The following is a 14,785-nucleotide window of genomic DNA, read 5'->3' as shown; positions in this document are numbered from 1 at the left end:
ATCTGGGTCATCTTGGGACAGGCAACTATTGAATTGTTTTTCTTGAGAATTGGCCAGATTTTCCAGGTTTTTCACATGTTGAGAATCCTGAACATTTTGAATATTATGTTGGGATACTTCGGATCCTGTTAAAATCCTCTAGAGAATGTTGAGTTTTTTGTTTTAGCAAGTAAAACTCTGGAATATGGGAGGTGATTAATATCACAGTTCAATTCTTGAAGCTTTTGCTATCCTTCTTCGGGTTTGCTCTGCACATGCACAGCTCTGGGTTGAGCTTGGGGCTTACATAGTTCATATACTGAATTAGTATCCTTGTCTAGCTCTCTTCTTTCTAGGATTTCCCTCACAACTCTTCAGCCCTCCAGTGCCCCTTTCCTGGTTCCTTTGGCCAGAAAAAGTAGGTTTTTCTTGGAGTTTTAGCTATCTGCACAGCTCTGGGACTGGGGCTCACACTCAGGTCAAATTATGTGAGAGGAAAGAGAAAAAAAGCTGAGAATCTCTCCACCGTGTAGATTATTTCTCCAAATTTGACTCCCTTTCACATTCTGCCATTTGTGTTTACTTTTCAAAGTCCTCAGGTAGGTTTTTTAAATGATATTTTTTCCAGAGTTTTCCATTGTAATCAGTGGGAGAAATAGATTCTAGTGGACTTACTCCATATTAGCTGGAAGTGGAACCATCAGATGTCATATTAAACCAGTAGAGTTTTGCTAAACATTTACTAAGCTGTTGACAAATAACAGAAACATATTTGAACTTTTCCTTTTTAATTTTACTTCCCACTCCTTGGCAAAAATATACTAGTAGGTCATAAAGTAACCAGATGAAAAGCAGCAATAATAAGAAAAGGGATCACAGAATCATGGAAGGTCAGGGCTGAGAGAGAACTTAGAGACTATCTCTTCTTGCACCAAAAATAAGGTCTGAACTCCTTACCCTAGCTTTCTAGGTTCTACGTGAATTGGTTCTGTCTCTTCGATCTCATCTTGGGATACTTTCCCTTTCTTCTAGGTGACAATCTTCAGACTGCAATAACAGTGGCCAGAAAGTCTGGAATGGTTTCTGAAAGCCAGAAAGTCATTCTCATTGAAGCAAATGAAACTACTGAGTCCTCATCAGCATCTATATCTTGGCAATTAGTCGAAGAGAAGAAACATATTGCATATAGGAATCAGGTATACCTAAAAGCAGACCTTCTGCCATATTATCTAACTCGTCACACAGTGTTGGCTACTGAGCAGCTTTGACTGGCAGAGGTGTAGAGGTGACCTAGGGTCAACATACTTCTCCAAATGTCTAACATGTATACAGTTCAAAGAACTCAGTTATATCATTTTCCCATACCATTCCTACTGAGCTTTAAGGTATGGTGCTTTCCTGGGTGCTGGAAATAATACATTCTTTTAAACTTAAAAAAATTCTTTAGAAAGAATATAGTAAGTGGGGCTGCAAGTCTAATTTTCCATTTTTTCCCTTGCTTGCCAGCCATCCCACTGGGTTCAAAGGGGATTTAGTCCCTAAGAGAGACACTGCTGTGTGCATTGGAAAACCAGACTATATCTTCAGGGTGGGAAGAAGTTTTATTCATTTATCTCCAATCTTGTCAGTATCCTATCTCTATTGTGTCCTTGTGAAACAATGTTAATTCTGTAAAAAAAAAAAAAAAAAAAAAAAGGAAAGTTCTCACCTCAGGGAGAGATTTGTTAAGCTGCAATGCTTTTGTATTTTATACTTGAAATGTGTGAAATGTGCTTTTCTCTGGGACTCACTGAGATCAAATCTCAGGATGAGAACAGGACGTGAGTAAGTGCTACCCCCCTGTTCACTAGAGGCTGTTGATGTGCAAAGATTGATCCAGCAAAGAGAAAGTGTTTCTCTGAGGAATCAGGGCTGGAGTGTGACTTTTAAAGAGAGATACCAGACTGTCATTGTTGCCTTTGCTCAGATATGCTTGTGGTCCTAACCACTCTATCAAGTCTAAAATTACTGTGTCTTGCTTTGCAGGACAATTACATTAACATCAGGGAAGAAGTCTCTGATAACAGCAGAGAAGGAAGTTACCATTTTGCCCTAAGTGGAAAATCCTTCCAGGTTATAAGTCAACATTTCGGTAGCCTACTGCCAAAGGTAAGTTCTAAGAGGGTACCAGTCTCCTGGTAAAGATGCTAACAATGTCACAGAGCATGATCGTAAGTAATTTCAAACCTCTAACTAGGTTAGATATACCTATTGAATGTATCATAAGGGAAGCAGATAGTTTTGCAGAGGTCACTGCTGTTTCATTTCCTGCTAGATTTAAAATAAGTAAATTTGACTAACTAATTATCCATCATTTATAGGATTAAAATATTAGTGACTTCTCAAGTGATAAGATTGCTTTGGGGGAGCTGTCACTATATTGCCATGGTTAGGGGGTCTCACAGTATAGTGTAAATCCAGCAATTATACAGGAAGGCAGGCCAAGAATAGAGGAATTCCATTAGGTGTTTGATAGAGGACGTCTATACAAAAGAGGGTCGAACTTAAAACTTTTCTGATGAAGAACAAACCCACAATGAGGGCAGGTAAGTTATATACATAAAAAAAAACATATGAGCAAACTAGAGAAAGATTGTGTCCAGTGTAAAGCAAAGATAATTTATTTGTATTCAATTGCTCATTATCTTAAGTACTGTTTAAGAAAAAAAGAAAGAAGACTTTAAAGCTGAGTGAACCATAAGCTGAGTTTACAGCCAAGAAGAGCAGAGAGCACGCAGCTGTAACACAGAAGAATTTAGATTCTGTTGGATGGGGTTCAGGTGGATGGAGCTGGTACAGGTTTTTATACAACAATCCATTAATGTGATAATCCATTAATGTTTCAGAGCCCAAATTAGGCTGGAGATATCAGCTGAGTTTCACAATTGGTCAAGCCCAGATGGTATGGTTAAGTCAAAGACCACAGATAGTCACCCTCTCATCACTAGGCTATTTTTCTGCTAGATCTGAACAATTTTCTGAGAAGCAATTGCCTCCTTTCCTTCTCCTGGGATCCTGACCTCTTGTTATCTTGCAATTTCTCATACTTTACTGGTTTAAGGTTCCATCAAGCTCAGGGTTTTTCAGGACCACATTCTTCATGGCCCCTGAGCTAAATTCCTGTAGGTAATCATTTTCATTAATTATGTCTATTAAGTAGTCCTTTTTACTGATTTTGGTCTTCCTGATCACTTATCTGATGACCAAAGTCTCAATATCTGTCTTAAAATCCAAAGAAGGGCTTCTTGGAAACAAATATTTTTCTCACTCATGGATATCATTACCCAGTCAGTGTTCTGAGTGTTATCAATTACTTCATGTATGACCAGCTGACATAATAAAAAAAATTTTCCCTTTTGCATTCTTTACAGATATTGATCAATGGGACCATCTTTGCAAGAATGTCTCCAGGGCAGAAATCCAGTCTGGTGGAAGAATTTCAGAAACTAGAGTAGGTCTTAACCAATTCAGATGGTGTGAAGTGCATGGAGGCATGGCAGGGGGAAAGTAAGGAAGTCACTCGGTTTGGTTAGGGCAGTGGTTCTTAACGTGGCTACACATGACAGTCACCTTGGGAGCTTTGAAAAATTAGCAATACCAGGACACCACCATTCAGAGATTCTGATTCAATTGCTCATGTGGGCACTTGGACATCAGTATTTTTTAAAAGTTCCTTTCATAAGTCAATTTTGCATCCAGAATTGAGAACCCCACTGAACTAGAACATAAGGGACACAAGAAATAACTCTGGAAAGGTCATCTGAACTTGGCTTCTAAAGGTACAATGAAAATTTAGACTTCATTTTTACAAGTTATTTTCACAGTTATGATATAGGGAGGTCCCTATGACAGGAGATTCACATAACCCTAAAAATATTAAAACATTCTTATGCTAAAGCATCCTCTCCATCCTAAATCAGAAAAATATTCTTAACACAAAGGGTCTGCATTATCAGAATCCCATCATTTGGGATCCTTTATTTCCTGTTAATGGAACCCCATGGAGTCTCAGAGGCTTTCTCTACCTCTGGTGCTGGACCACGCTCACACAACTCCAACTCCTACTCGCCCCTGGTCCACCCTCCTACTCACTTGATGCAGTCACTAGGCAAAAGTTCTATATGCAAAAAGCCCTATCTTCTCAATATGGCTAAAAACCTCCACAGTAAACTCGTTGCCTAGGTAGCAGTGTGGAAGAGAAGCACAGCAAATTCTGCAAACACTGTCAGCGTGCTTCTACCTTAAAAAGCAGACTGTCTTCGTCAACAGTTCAAGAGAGCAGTATTCATCCGGCCTCAAAAAGCAATCCTGAAATGGGGATATATTTTCTTTCTTCAACTTCTGGTCCTGGCACCACAGTTTTGAGTTGAGTGACAGCTGACACGGTGGATTTCCTCTCCAGTTACTATTAATGTCACCAACAACAAACTCTTATTTATCATTTTCGAATACATCACCTCACTGAATACTCATAATGCTCGTAGGGGAGAAAAATGATAGTCAAAATGGGAAAGGGATCAGGTCAGAGATCCAGATCTTCTGGCTTCAAATCCTGTGCCCTCCCCACCATGCCATGCTGTCATATAATCGTGAACATCCTGTTTTACAGCTGACAGAGCTGCCTCCTAGGCAGAGAAGTGCAGGGTCTCCTTGAATCGCTTGGAGTCAGGAAGGCTGTATGGGATTTCTTAATCCATTGTAGGAACTGCTGAGTCATACTTTATTTTAGTCAAACCAGACTATTAGGGAAACTCCCTTAATGTAAATAATAAGTTTGAGCCTTAAGTAATGAAGCTCATTTTATCTTTTTCATTAGAGCAATTAGCAGGTAAAATTGCTTTGATCTCCTCTACAATTGACATGGTTCCCTTTTAGTTACTTTGTAGGTATGTGTGGTGATGGAGCCAATGACTGTGGGGTAAGTAGCTGTCAGTGTGTCAATTGTACTTGCTTCAAGCCCTGTAAGAGATAGTATCCCCTGGGATATATACCACCTCCATTCCTCTTGAAGGAGAAACTGATGTGGACGGTTTGGAAAGGTTTTAACCAAAGCCACACAATGACTCAGTGGTCAGTACAGACTAAATGGAGTAGAATTTGGTTCTGGATTCCCCACTTCTTTGGCTAGGTGTCCCATTGCCATCTCTTTCTTATGTGGCAGGCAGAGCAAAATTTGATCATCTCCTGGCCAGTGCTTGGGCCCACAAGCCACTTCGTGGGCAGCTTAACTAGCCTTTCTTGTGTGGCCTCAGGAGAGACGTGTGTGAGTGTGCATCTATACAGTAAGCTGACTCTTTGCTTTCAGGCTTTGAAAATGGCTCACGTGGGCATCTCTTTATCAGAGCAGGAAGCATCTGTGGCCTCACCTTTCACTTCCAAAACTCCAAACATTGAATGTGTACCTCACCTTATCAAGTAAGTAGGTACTTTCCCCCAGCATTGTTTTAATGTCTCTTGACTTTTAGGTGCAGACCCCTTTGTTTTGCCAGGCAAAGACCAGTGGAAATGTGTGTCCCTGGGCGGGGAGGGTGCTTTGTGGGAGAAAGTAGTCAAACATTCTACTCCAGAGTGGACTTACCTCCTGGGAAAACAGTGGCATTTCTAATGAAAATCACTGAATAGATTATTTTTAGAAGATTAGAATCTGGAACTTGTTGCTGCTTTGAAAATGTCAATCATACTCTTCTTATTATTATTTTAAATGTATCTCCTTAGATACTTTCTTAATGGAGAATTGACAGAAACTTTCTCTTCCCTACTGGCTTTCCTTTCCTCTTGCCTCTTTATGCTTCCTTGGAATATCCTTCCTATCCCCAGTTTTCAGAATATTTATTCATCTTTGCTGCTTCTACTACAATTTCCCTTGGTGCTTTGTTCCCCTCCCCCAACCCCAGAATATGTACTTCTGCTGCATTTTGTTTGAATGATGGAGATGGTTAGCATTGTGGTTGCTTTTGGTTATTATAACTAGTATGTGTTTACAGTTTATAAAGTGCTTTAATGCCTAGTATCTTATACATCAAAACAGCCTGGAATTGTAGGGATGGTCACTATTTCTTTTACAAACAAAGAAATTGAGGCTCAGAGAACTTGATGTATCGAAGCTCACAGCCATATAGGATTGAAGATTGTATTAGAATTAATTTTGTTTCAATGTGTTTTATCTACAAATATCATACTCTTTCCACCACATTAAAATAATGATTTGACTAGCTCCTCCCCATTTAAAAAATGTATTCATGCATTGGACAAATATTTATAAAGTAGGGACTTAGTGCCAGGAACAGTTGGAGGCACTGGGGACCCAGAAGCAAATAAATCGAATGTCCCTTGATCTCACGAAGCTTTCTTCCTGTGAAGAAGTTGGGCAATAAACACACACACAGAAAAATCAGGGGTAGTGTGAAAAGTTGGAAGATGGCTTGGGCAGCGGAATCAGCTGCTTCAGATGTGGTGGTGTGGGGAAGCCTTTCTAAGGAGGTGAGGGAGGAGGAGAAACCACCTTCTAGGCGGAATAAACAGCAGCAGCAAAGCCCTGATACAGGAGAAAGCCTGGTTTGAGGGTCAGGTTTTGGAATCCCAGGAAACCATTCTGACCAGAAGTAAATTTAAACTCTATTTTTTCCCAAATCAATGAGATAAAAGTGGCATTTCATAAGTACTCTATTTTACACTCTAAATATATACTATTCACTCAAAGTCAATCAACAGTAATACAAATGAACATGCTCATTGATTCCAGTCTCTTTAAATTTGATGTATGCCTAATTTGAGTGTGCCTATTGTCTTAGTTCAGTTTTAGAAAAAGTTGGGACTGCCAATGAAATTTGAATGAGATGTTTGCAAACTCCTGAAGCACCTGGAGCATGAAAATAGCCCCCAAACCTGCAATCTTATTTAAATTCCTCAGTTCACAGATGAAGAAACTGTGACCAAGAGACGGAAAATGACCTTTCAAATCACATTAGTGAGTAGATATGAGATCTGGGACCAGTTCCCAGGTCTCCGGACTCAGAGCTGAAATAATGCCTGCAGACAGGACAAGAGTAACTCTACATTCGGGCTCCAAAGCTCAATCAAAGGCCTGTGGACCTTGGCCTGGAATTAGTCTTCCCTGAAAATCTAGCACACTGACTGCCGGCTCCCACTGGCTCAAGACTGTCGAGTCTGTCAGACAAACAATCGAATTATCAGCCTTTTGTTTTTTCTTCTGAGCTCAGCTGAACAGCACAGAATAACTGACCTGAGAGCAGAGATGAATCATTTCTTTTTGTGACTTTCATTTCATTACTCTTTCATTTCTTTTCTCACACAGGGAAGGACGTGCGGCTCTCGTTACCTCATTTTGCATGTTTAAGTACATGGCTCTGTACAGCATGATTCAGTATGTTGGTGTTCTGCTGCTCTACTGGGTATGACTTGAGACCTAGCCTCTTGGTTAGTGAGAGCTAAAACAAGTAGCGGTCACTGGCAATTTGCAATGCCTCTTAAAGAAAGAGTGCACATGGGATATTTCGAGTACCAACAGCCTCTCTAAAACTATCTTTAACGTTTTTGAAAGTAAATCAGAAATAGACAAGGATACAAAGGAAAAGTCGTTGGTGTCAGTTCTCTGACTCTCTGACAGAAGTTTCTTATCGTTGTAGCTGAGGTTCAGAACTGAAGGTAAACTTTCTCTCTCACTGTTGTTTTGGCTTGCCTGGACCAGGTCTCTATCTTCCCAGTTCCAGTGTGGTTCCACCCTAGCATAACATTGGTTAAAGAGATGCTTGTCTAATTGGGGTTCTGGTAAATGTTTCATAACTGGCTCTCCCTGGAAACACAAACCCCGATCATTAATGTTTACCAATTTCAATGGCATAACTACTCCCACCATGGCTGATTTCTAGCTATCTACCTGACGTCACTGAACATGGAGTTGGGAAGAGATGTATTATACAGTAGCATACCATTCTATAGTACTTGCACCATATAGATACAAGAGTTGTAAATAACCTTAAGACCATTGATAACATTTTAATGTAGGAAAACGATTGGAGAGTGCTGAGTTTTGGCTATTTATTACCTGTGTTTTTAGTATAATTTATTTAATGGTAAATTTGTATTATTTAAGTCTTTATATTGGCTGTGTTTAAAAACCAGCTCACGGAATTCCTGAAAATTTAGCAGTTGACTTTCATGAGCTAGTACAAAGCAGCATATCACTGATTCCCTGAATACAGGGACTTGAAAATTGACATATCATGGCCCCCATAGCATATAGGTCTTGTGATGGTTTTTACTATTTGACAAAATATAAAAGAAGAAAAGACATATCTAGTATTTGTGAGCTCAACACGTGGGCTTATTCTGTTAAGTAACACTGAGAAGGTGAATTCCACTTGTGCTGAAGTTATCTAGATTCATCTCTATGTCTTGCCCCCTTGCTCCTGGTATGAAGGTTTTTACTTCCGTTATTTTCAGGTTATGTAAGTCCTTTTCCTCTCACTGATGAATGGGCTGGAAAAGGAGAGGCTGTTTATAGAAACTTGGCCCTATTTTGGAATCCCAATAACTCGTTATGCTCAAAAGTAGAGTTAAACATGGGTCATCATTATCTCCTTTCCACGAAGGTGGAGGGGGGAAGGAAGCAAGTTTCTTGAAATCAGTAAGACATGAACATTTTTTGTTTCAAGAATATCAAGATGCTTTATCAGGACTTTCTAACAACACCCAAGAATGCAAACAGTGGGTTTAGTTATTCTCATTTTCCATTGGTGAAATTTAGGTAAGATCACCACACATTTGTCACTGACCATTGGGAATGTATCATTTTGTTGGGCCAGACCAAACCCCACCCTTTCTGCTAACAAGTAGAAAAGAGAGCAGAGATGAATCAGAGTGAGATGTTCCCCTCAACAGGGGTGACACTGATGCTCAAAGGAGCAGCCCAGAAAACACACTGCAGTGGCCCTCCTGGCTAGAAAGGAGTTTTCAGGCTTGTCTTTGGTACCCCTGCCGACATGACCAGGCCCCTGACCATACCATCTCCTTGGTAATTTTCTTGAAAATCCTATGTTGCAGTGAGAAAATGAGTGCAATTGATGTCACATTTCATCCAGAAGGTTATAACTTTTTTGAGCCACTTTCCTTTTTATTTTCAGGAGACAAACAGCCTTTCAAATTACCAGTTTCTGTTCCAGGACCTGGCCATTACAACTCTTATTGGTGTAACAAGTAAGACGTCTTTTAAATTTTCTTCTCAGAGATACTCCCCTCCACTTGCTTCCCTCTGCCCCTGCAGGGTTAGTCCACCATTGAGGGGTAGCAGCTATAGCCGCAGTGATGAGTGACTTATTCCCAAAGGGGTATGGTATGCAGAGAGAGAAAGAGGAAATAGAATCTTCATTTTTAAGTGTTGAAAGTGTTAGCAAAGGAAAAGCTGGCTCGTTGTTTTGCTGTTTTCCACAAAATATAGAGCTTCTATAAAAGGTCACTAAACCTTTAAAATGAAAAAAAGCACCTTGAAAATCAGGAACACTGACTTCAGTGTGCTTTTAGGTATAGTTATGGTCCAAATGTGCCCAATTTATAGAAGCTAAATGGCTTTTATGTTTCCCATTTCCAATCCTCTCAGGATTTAGAACAGAGATTAAATGTAATCTTGCCGTTATGCCACTCTCACCCACCACCTCCTAACTAATATATGAATTGTCTCCCCAGTTTCCCTGCTATGGGATTTTTCCATATTCTATCCATCATCTTTACCATATTCTCTGCTTTTCTCTCTCTCTTATATATGAATGCCACCAGCTCCACTTGTACTTTAAATCCTACTTGCTCCTACCTCCTCAAGGATTTTGTTCCTGGAATGATCTTTTTCTGTATCACCAACTTTTCTCTGGTCCACTGGATCATTCCAATCAGCAGATAAATATATTTTTGTATCTTCTTTCTTTAAAACCTCTTCCATGACCCCAAATCTACCATTAGCTGCTGTGCCCTTTATTCTCAAACTTCCCAAACAGTTGAGTAGACCCACTTTGTCCACTTGCCATCTCTAATTCTATTGTCATTTCATTTCAATCAGCCAGATTCTAATGTTCACGGGCATGAATTTGGATTCTGGGCCTGTGCAGTTGTTTGGTGGAAGGCAGCGGTTTCCTGGCACATATGCAACAGCCAGCTCTCCAAGCAATTGTAGATATGCATGTATATGCATATGCATAGAAGCTTATTATAAGCTTTACTAAAAAGAAAAATGTGTAGGGAGCAATTATCAAATAACAATAAAGTATACATTACTCTTTCTTGCAAATTCCATTTAGCCAATGGATTCTCACAGAATGCTTTAACTGAGTTTCATCAAAGTCTTGTATCCATAGTCAACATATTGTTGTGATTGATGACTGAAATAGTTCTGATGTGGATGAATGTTCGTTGACTTTTTTCTTTACCTGAGTGAGCAAAACAACACAGGCTTATGCTGAAACTTTAATCATTCATCAGTCATGTGAGCAACTTATTTGCTAATTTGGATAATAGTTCTTGAAATCTGGAAGAATATTTCCTCAGTTAAAAAACAATAGTTCACGATGTAATGGCTACAGACGTGACACACGTTTAAGTTTAGTTTCCATTATTAACTTTAAGAACAGAGATAATGCTAAACTGTAGTAAAATCATTAGGACGTTATCAGTTCTGAGTATTCATTATCTTTGTTTTTAAGATAATATTTATTAATTGCAACTTTATATAGTATTCTTCTAATAATGGCCATATTTAATAATTGGCTTACAAACTTAGTGGCAGTTGGCTCTTGTGAGCTCGTATGAGCCAGCTCCAGACACCACTGGCTGGGAGGGTCCACATTACTGATACATTCAAAAATACCAGCGTATACACACTACTGTATATAAAGTAGGAAAACAACCAGGACCTACTGCATAAAACAGGGAACTATACTCAATATCTTGTAATAATCTGTAACGGAAAAGAATCTGAAAAAGAATATATATATACATATATATATATATATATATATATATATATATATATATATAACTGAATCACTTTGTTGTACTAATACAACATTGTAAATTAACTATACTTCAATACAAAAAAAAAGTACCAATCTTAGACTGACTCTTCCACATGCCTCCTGGTCTTGCTTTTACGCTGTTTCCACTATTTCATCTTATACCTTGTCATCATAATATTAGCAGCTATCAGGCCAACTTATCGTTTAAAAAACTTGCTCAAAAGCTTTGCTTTCAGAGAACATACTCAAGGAGAGTAAGTACTATCCACACTTCGGCTGTCTCTTCCCCAACACTGCTCTTGTCAAGTCCACCAATGACTTCCTTGCGGTCAACAGTACTGATCACTTCTCTTTCCTCATTGTACTTGGATCTCTCAACAGCACTCTTATCCTTCAAAAGGTTTCTTCTCTTGGCTTTTGTGATGCCACACACTCCTGAATTATCTGTTGCCTTAATGAATACAGCTTCCTCATGTCTTTTGCTGGTCTCTGCTCCTTTACCTGTGCTCTAACTTTTAGAATGTTCCAAGGCTTGCTTGTTCGTAGGTTCTCTTGTCTTTTCAATCTACACAATCTCCCTAAGTGATTTCAACCAATTCTATGGCTTTAATGTCTCTAGGCTTGATGTCTATCCTGAATTCTGGAAATGCAACTGCTAAGCATCTAATCTTGGATATTTAACAGGACGGAGACTTAGTGTGCCCAAACAGAATGCTTTATTCTATCAGATCTGATATTCAACAAAATTATTAAGTATTTACTGAGTGTCTGGTTTGTACTACTTACTGTAATAGGCACTTGACATACATCAGTGGAAAAAACCATAGAAATTCCTTTCCTCATGGAGCTTGTATTCTATTAAAATAGTATCACAATCTACCAAGTTGTTCACATCGAAGACCCAGAGTTATCCTTAATTTCCCTCTTTTCTTCACCTTTACATATATCTATATATATACAATTCCTATTGGCTCTACCTCCGAAACACATCCTACATAGCTTCTCTCCATCCCTGTTGTAGCCACTGTCACAAAGCCATGTCACCTCCCCTGTGGATTACTGCGGTACCTTCACAACTGATCTTGCCTCTGCTCTTGCTGACTTCTCCTCACCCCAATTTACCTTTCACACAGTAGTAAGAGTGTTGTCTTTTAAATGTAAATTTTATTGTCATCCTTCCCATTTCCACTAAATCCAAAGTCTTACATGATCCAGCTCCGGCCTACTTCTCCAGCTTCACCTCTAACCATATTGCTACCCACTTACTTGTTCCAGACACCCTGGTCTTTCTGTCTTGTGAGCATTGCCAAGCTTGTGGGCACCTCAGCACCTTTGTTTTTGCTATTTTCTTTGCCTAAAATACTCTCCCTGTAGATCTGCCTATGGTTTTGGCTTTTTCTTATTAGTCAGAAAAATGTCACCACTTCAGATAGGTCACTTTAAATAGTGACCAAGCCAGTTATTCTCTATCACCACACGTTCTGCATTATTTTTTTCACACTACTTTTCACAATCTGAAATTATGATATTTACCTATGTTTTTATTTGTTTTTGCCTGCCTTCCCTCACTCAGTGTGTGCACATCGTGAGAACAGCACCTTGTCTATCCTGATCACTGCTGTATTCCCAATACTTCTAACAGTGTCAGACATATCAAAGGAGCTCATTAAATATTTCTTAAATCTACTGTAAGAACATCCTTGGACAGTCCTTACTGTTAACAGAGTAATCCTTTACATCAAGCCAGATCTACCTCTGTGTAAATTTTCACCCATCTCAGTCTTCAGTTCTGCCATTTGGGGTGGCAGAGAATAGTCTGATTTTTCTCTCCAGAATAGTCCTTCAGATATTTGAAAACAGCTCTCATTTCTTCTGTGATTATTCTCTTTCCCATAACAAGCATCTCCAGATTTTTCTCTATTTTTTGATATAATTCATTGTGAAAAGAAGATGGAAAACATTGCAAGAGATAACTAAGAAAAAAACCACCTATATCCTCCTATATCCTGCTATCCAGAGCTAACCAATTAAAGCATTTTGATGTATTCCCTTCCAATTATATATATATACACACACACACGCACACACACACGTATAAAGAAATTTGAATTATGTTTTCTATATAATAGTTGTATATCCTGGTTTTCTTAGTTTAACTTTATGACCACTTTTTTTTAAAATTAATTAATTAATTAATTAATTATGGCTGTGTTGGGTCTTCACTTCTGTGCGATGGCTTTCTCTAGTGGTGGCAAGCGGGGTCCACTCCTCATCGTGGTGTGCGGGCCTCTCATTATCGCGGCCTCTCCCGTTGCGGAGCACAGGCTCCAGACGCGCAGGCTCAGCAATTGTGGCCCACGGACTTAGTCACTCCGCGGCATGTGGGATCCTCCCAGACCAGGGCTCGAACCCGCGTCCCCCACACTGGCAGGCAGACTCTCAACCACTGCGCCACCAGGGAAGCCCATGATCACTTTTTTATGTGTAAATATTTTCATTCTTTTTTATTGTCGTAAATTATACATAACATACTATTTGCCATTTTCACCATTTTTAAGTGTACAATTCAGGAGCATTAATTACATTCACAACATTGTGCAACCATCACCACTATCTATTTCTAATTTTTTTCATCACCCCAAACAGAAAGTCTTTACCCATTAGGCAATAACTCCCATTGCCCCTCCACCTAGCCTCTGATAACCGCTAAACTATTTTTTGTCTCTATGAATTTGCCAGTTCAAGATGTTTCAAATAAGTTGAACCATACAATGTTTGTCCCTTTGTTTCTGGCATATCTGATTCGCATAATACTTTCATGATTCATCTATGTTGTAGCATGTGTCAGAACTTCATTCATTTTTATGGCTGAATAATATTCCATTATATATATACCACATTTTAATGTTGATGTGTTGAAACTCAACTGATTTTTATGTGTTGATCTTGTATCCTGCAACGTAGCTGAATTCATTTATCAACTCTAGCAGTTTTCTTGAGGATTCTTTGGGATTTCCAATATTTGGTATCATGTCACTTGTGAATAGAGATAGTTTTACTTCTTTCCTCCAACTTGAATGACTTTTATTTCTTTTTCTTCTCTAATCGCTCTAGATAGAACTTCTAATGCAATGCTGAATAACAGTGGTGAAAGTAGGCATCCTTGTTTTGTTCCTGATTTTAGGGGGGAAAGCTTTCAATCTTTCACCCTTGAGTGTGATGTTAACTGTAGGTTTTTTATTACATAATATATAATTATGAGGATTACATGTAATATGCTAAATGTGTAACAATCTAGTTTGAATAGGTACCTTAACTTTAGTAGCATATAAAAACTCTGCTACTATACAGGTCTGTCTCCTCCTTTTATGCTGTTGTAGTCAAATTACAACTTTATCCATTGTGTGCCCAATAACATACGTATATAATTGTTTTTTTATGCATTTGTCTTTTAAATCATGTAGGAATAAAAAGCTGAGTTAAAAAACACAAATACAATAATATAGAATTTTATATTTGCCCAAATAATTACCTTTACTGGGCAAAATGAGTATGTCAATAAAGAGATAGAAATTATAAAAGAGGATTCTTTAAAAAGAATGTCTTTGGGTTTCATTTTAAAATTTCTATCTCTTTAATACTCTCCTTTTGTTCACATTATTTCTCTGATTTCCTTCAGTTCTTTGAGCATGTTAAAAACAGTTGTATTAAAGTCTTTGCCCAGTAAGTCCAACGTCTGGGCTTCC

General features: G+C 38.7%; 1 protein-coding gene across 6 annotated transcripts in view; it reads left to right on the top strand.

The window, feature by feature from the left end:
• ATP13A4 (ATPase 13A4) overlaps nt 1-14,785 on the top strand; it is a 141,941-nt gene that overhangs the window by 114,047 nt on the left and 13,109 nt on the right. For 5 of the 6 annotated variants that reach the window (XM_007195178.2, XM_007195179.2, XM_007195177.2 and 2 more), the window contains exons 19-25: nt 1,012-1,175; nt 2,005-2,127; nt 3,390-3,469; nt 4,894-4,936; nt 5,324-5,433; nt 7,334-7,430; nt 9,162-9,234. In XM_007195178.2, the coding sequence (XP_007195240.2) occupies nt 1,012-1,175; nt 2,005-2,127; nt 3,390-3,469; nt 4,894-4,936; nt 5,324-5,433; nt 7,334-7,430; nt 9,162-9,234 (690 nt within the window). The remainder of the gene's footprint in view (nt 1-1,011; nt 1,176-2,004; nt 2,128-3,389; nt 3,470-4,893; nt 4,937-5,323; nt 5,434-7,333; nt 7,431-9,161; nt 9,235-14,785) is intronic. The other variant, XM_057546048.1, reaches the window with a different exon arrangement.

This window comes from Balaenoptera acutorostrata, chromosome 4, assembly GCF_949987535.1.
Source record: "Balaenoptera acutorostrata chromosome 4, mBalAcu1.1, whole genome shotgun sequence".
NCBI lineage: Eukaryota > Metazoa > Chordata > Mammalia > Artiodactyla > Balaenopteridae > Balaenoptera > Balaenoptera acutorostrata.
The sequence above is the reverse complement of the archived record's forward strand: the minus strand, read 5'-3'. Positions and strand labels throughout refer to the sequence as shown.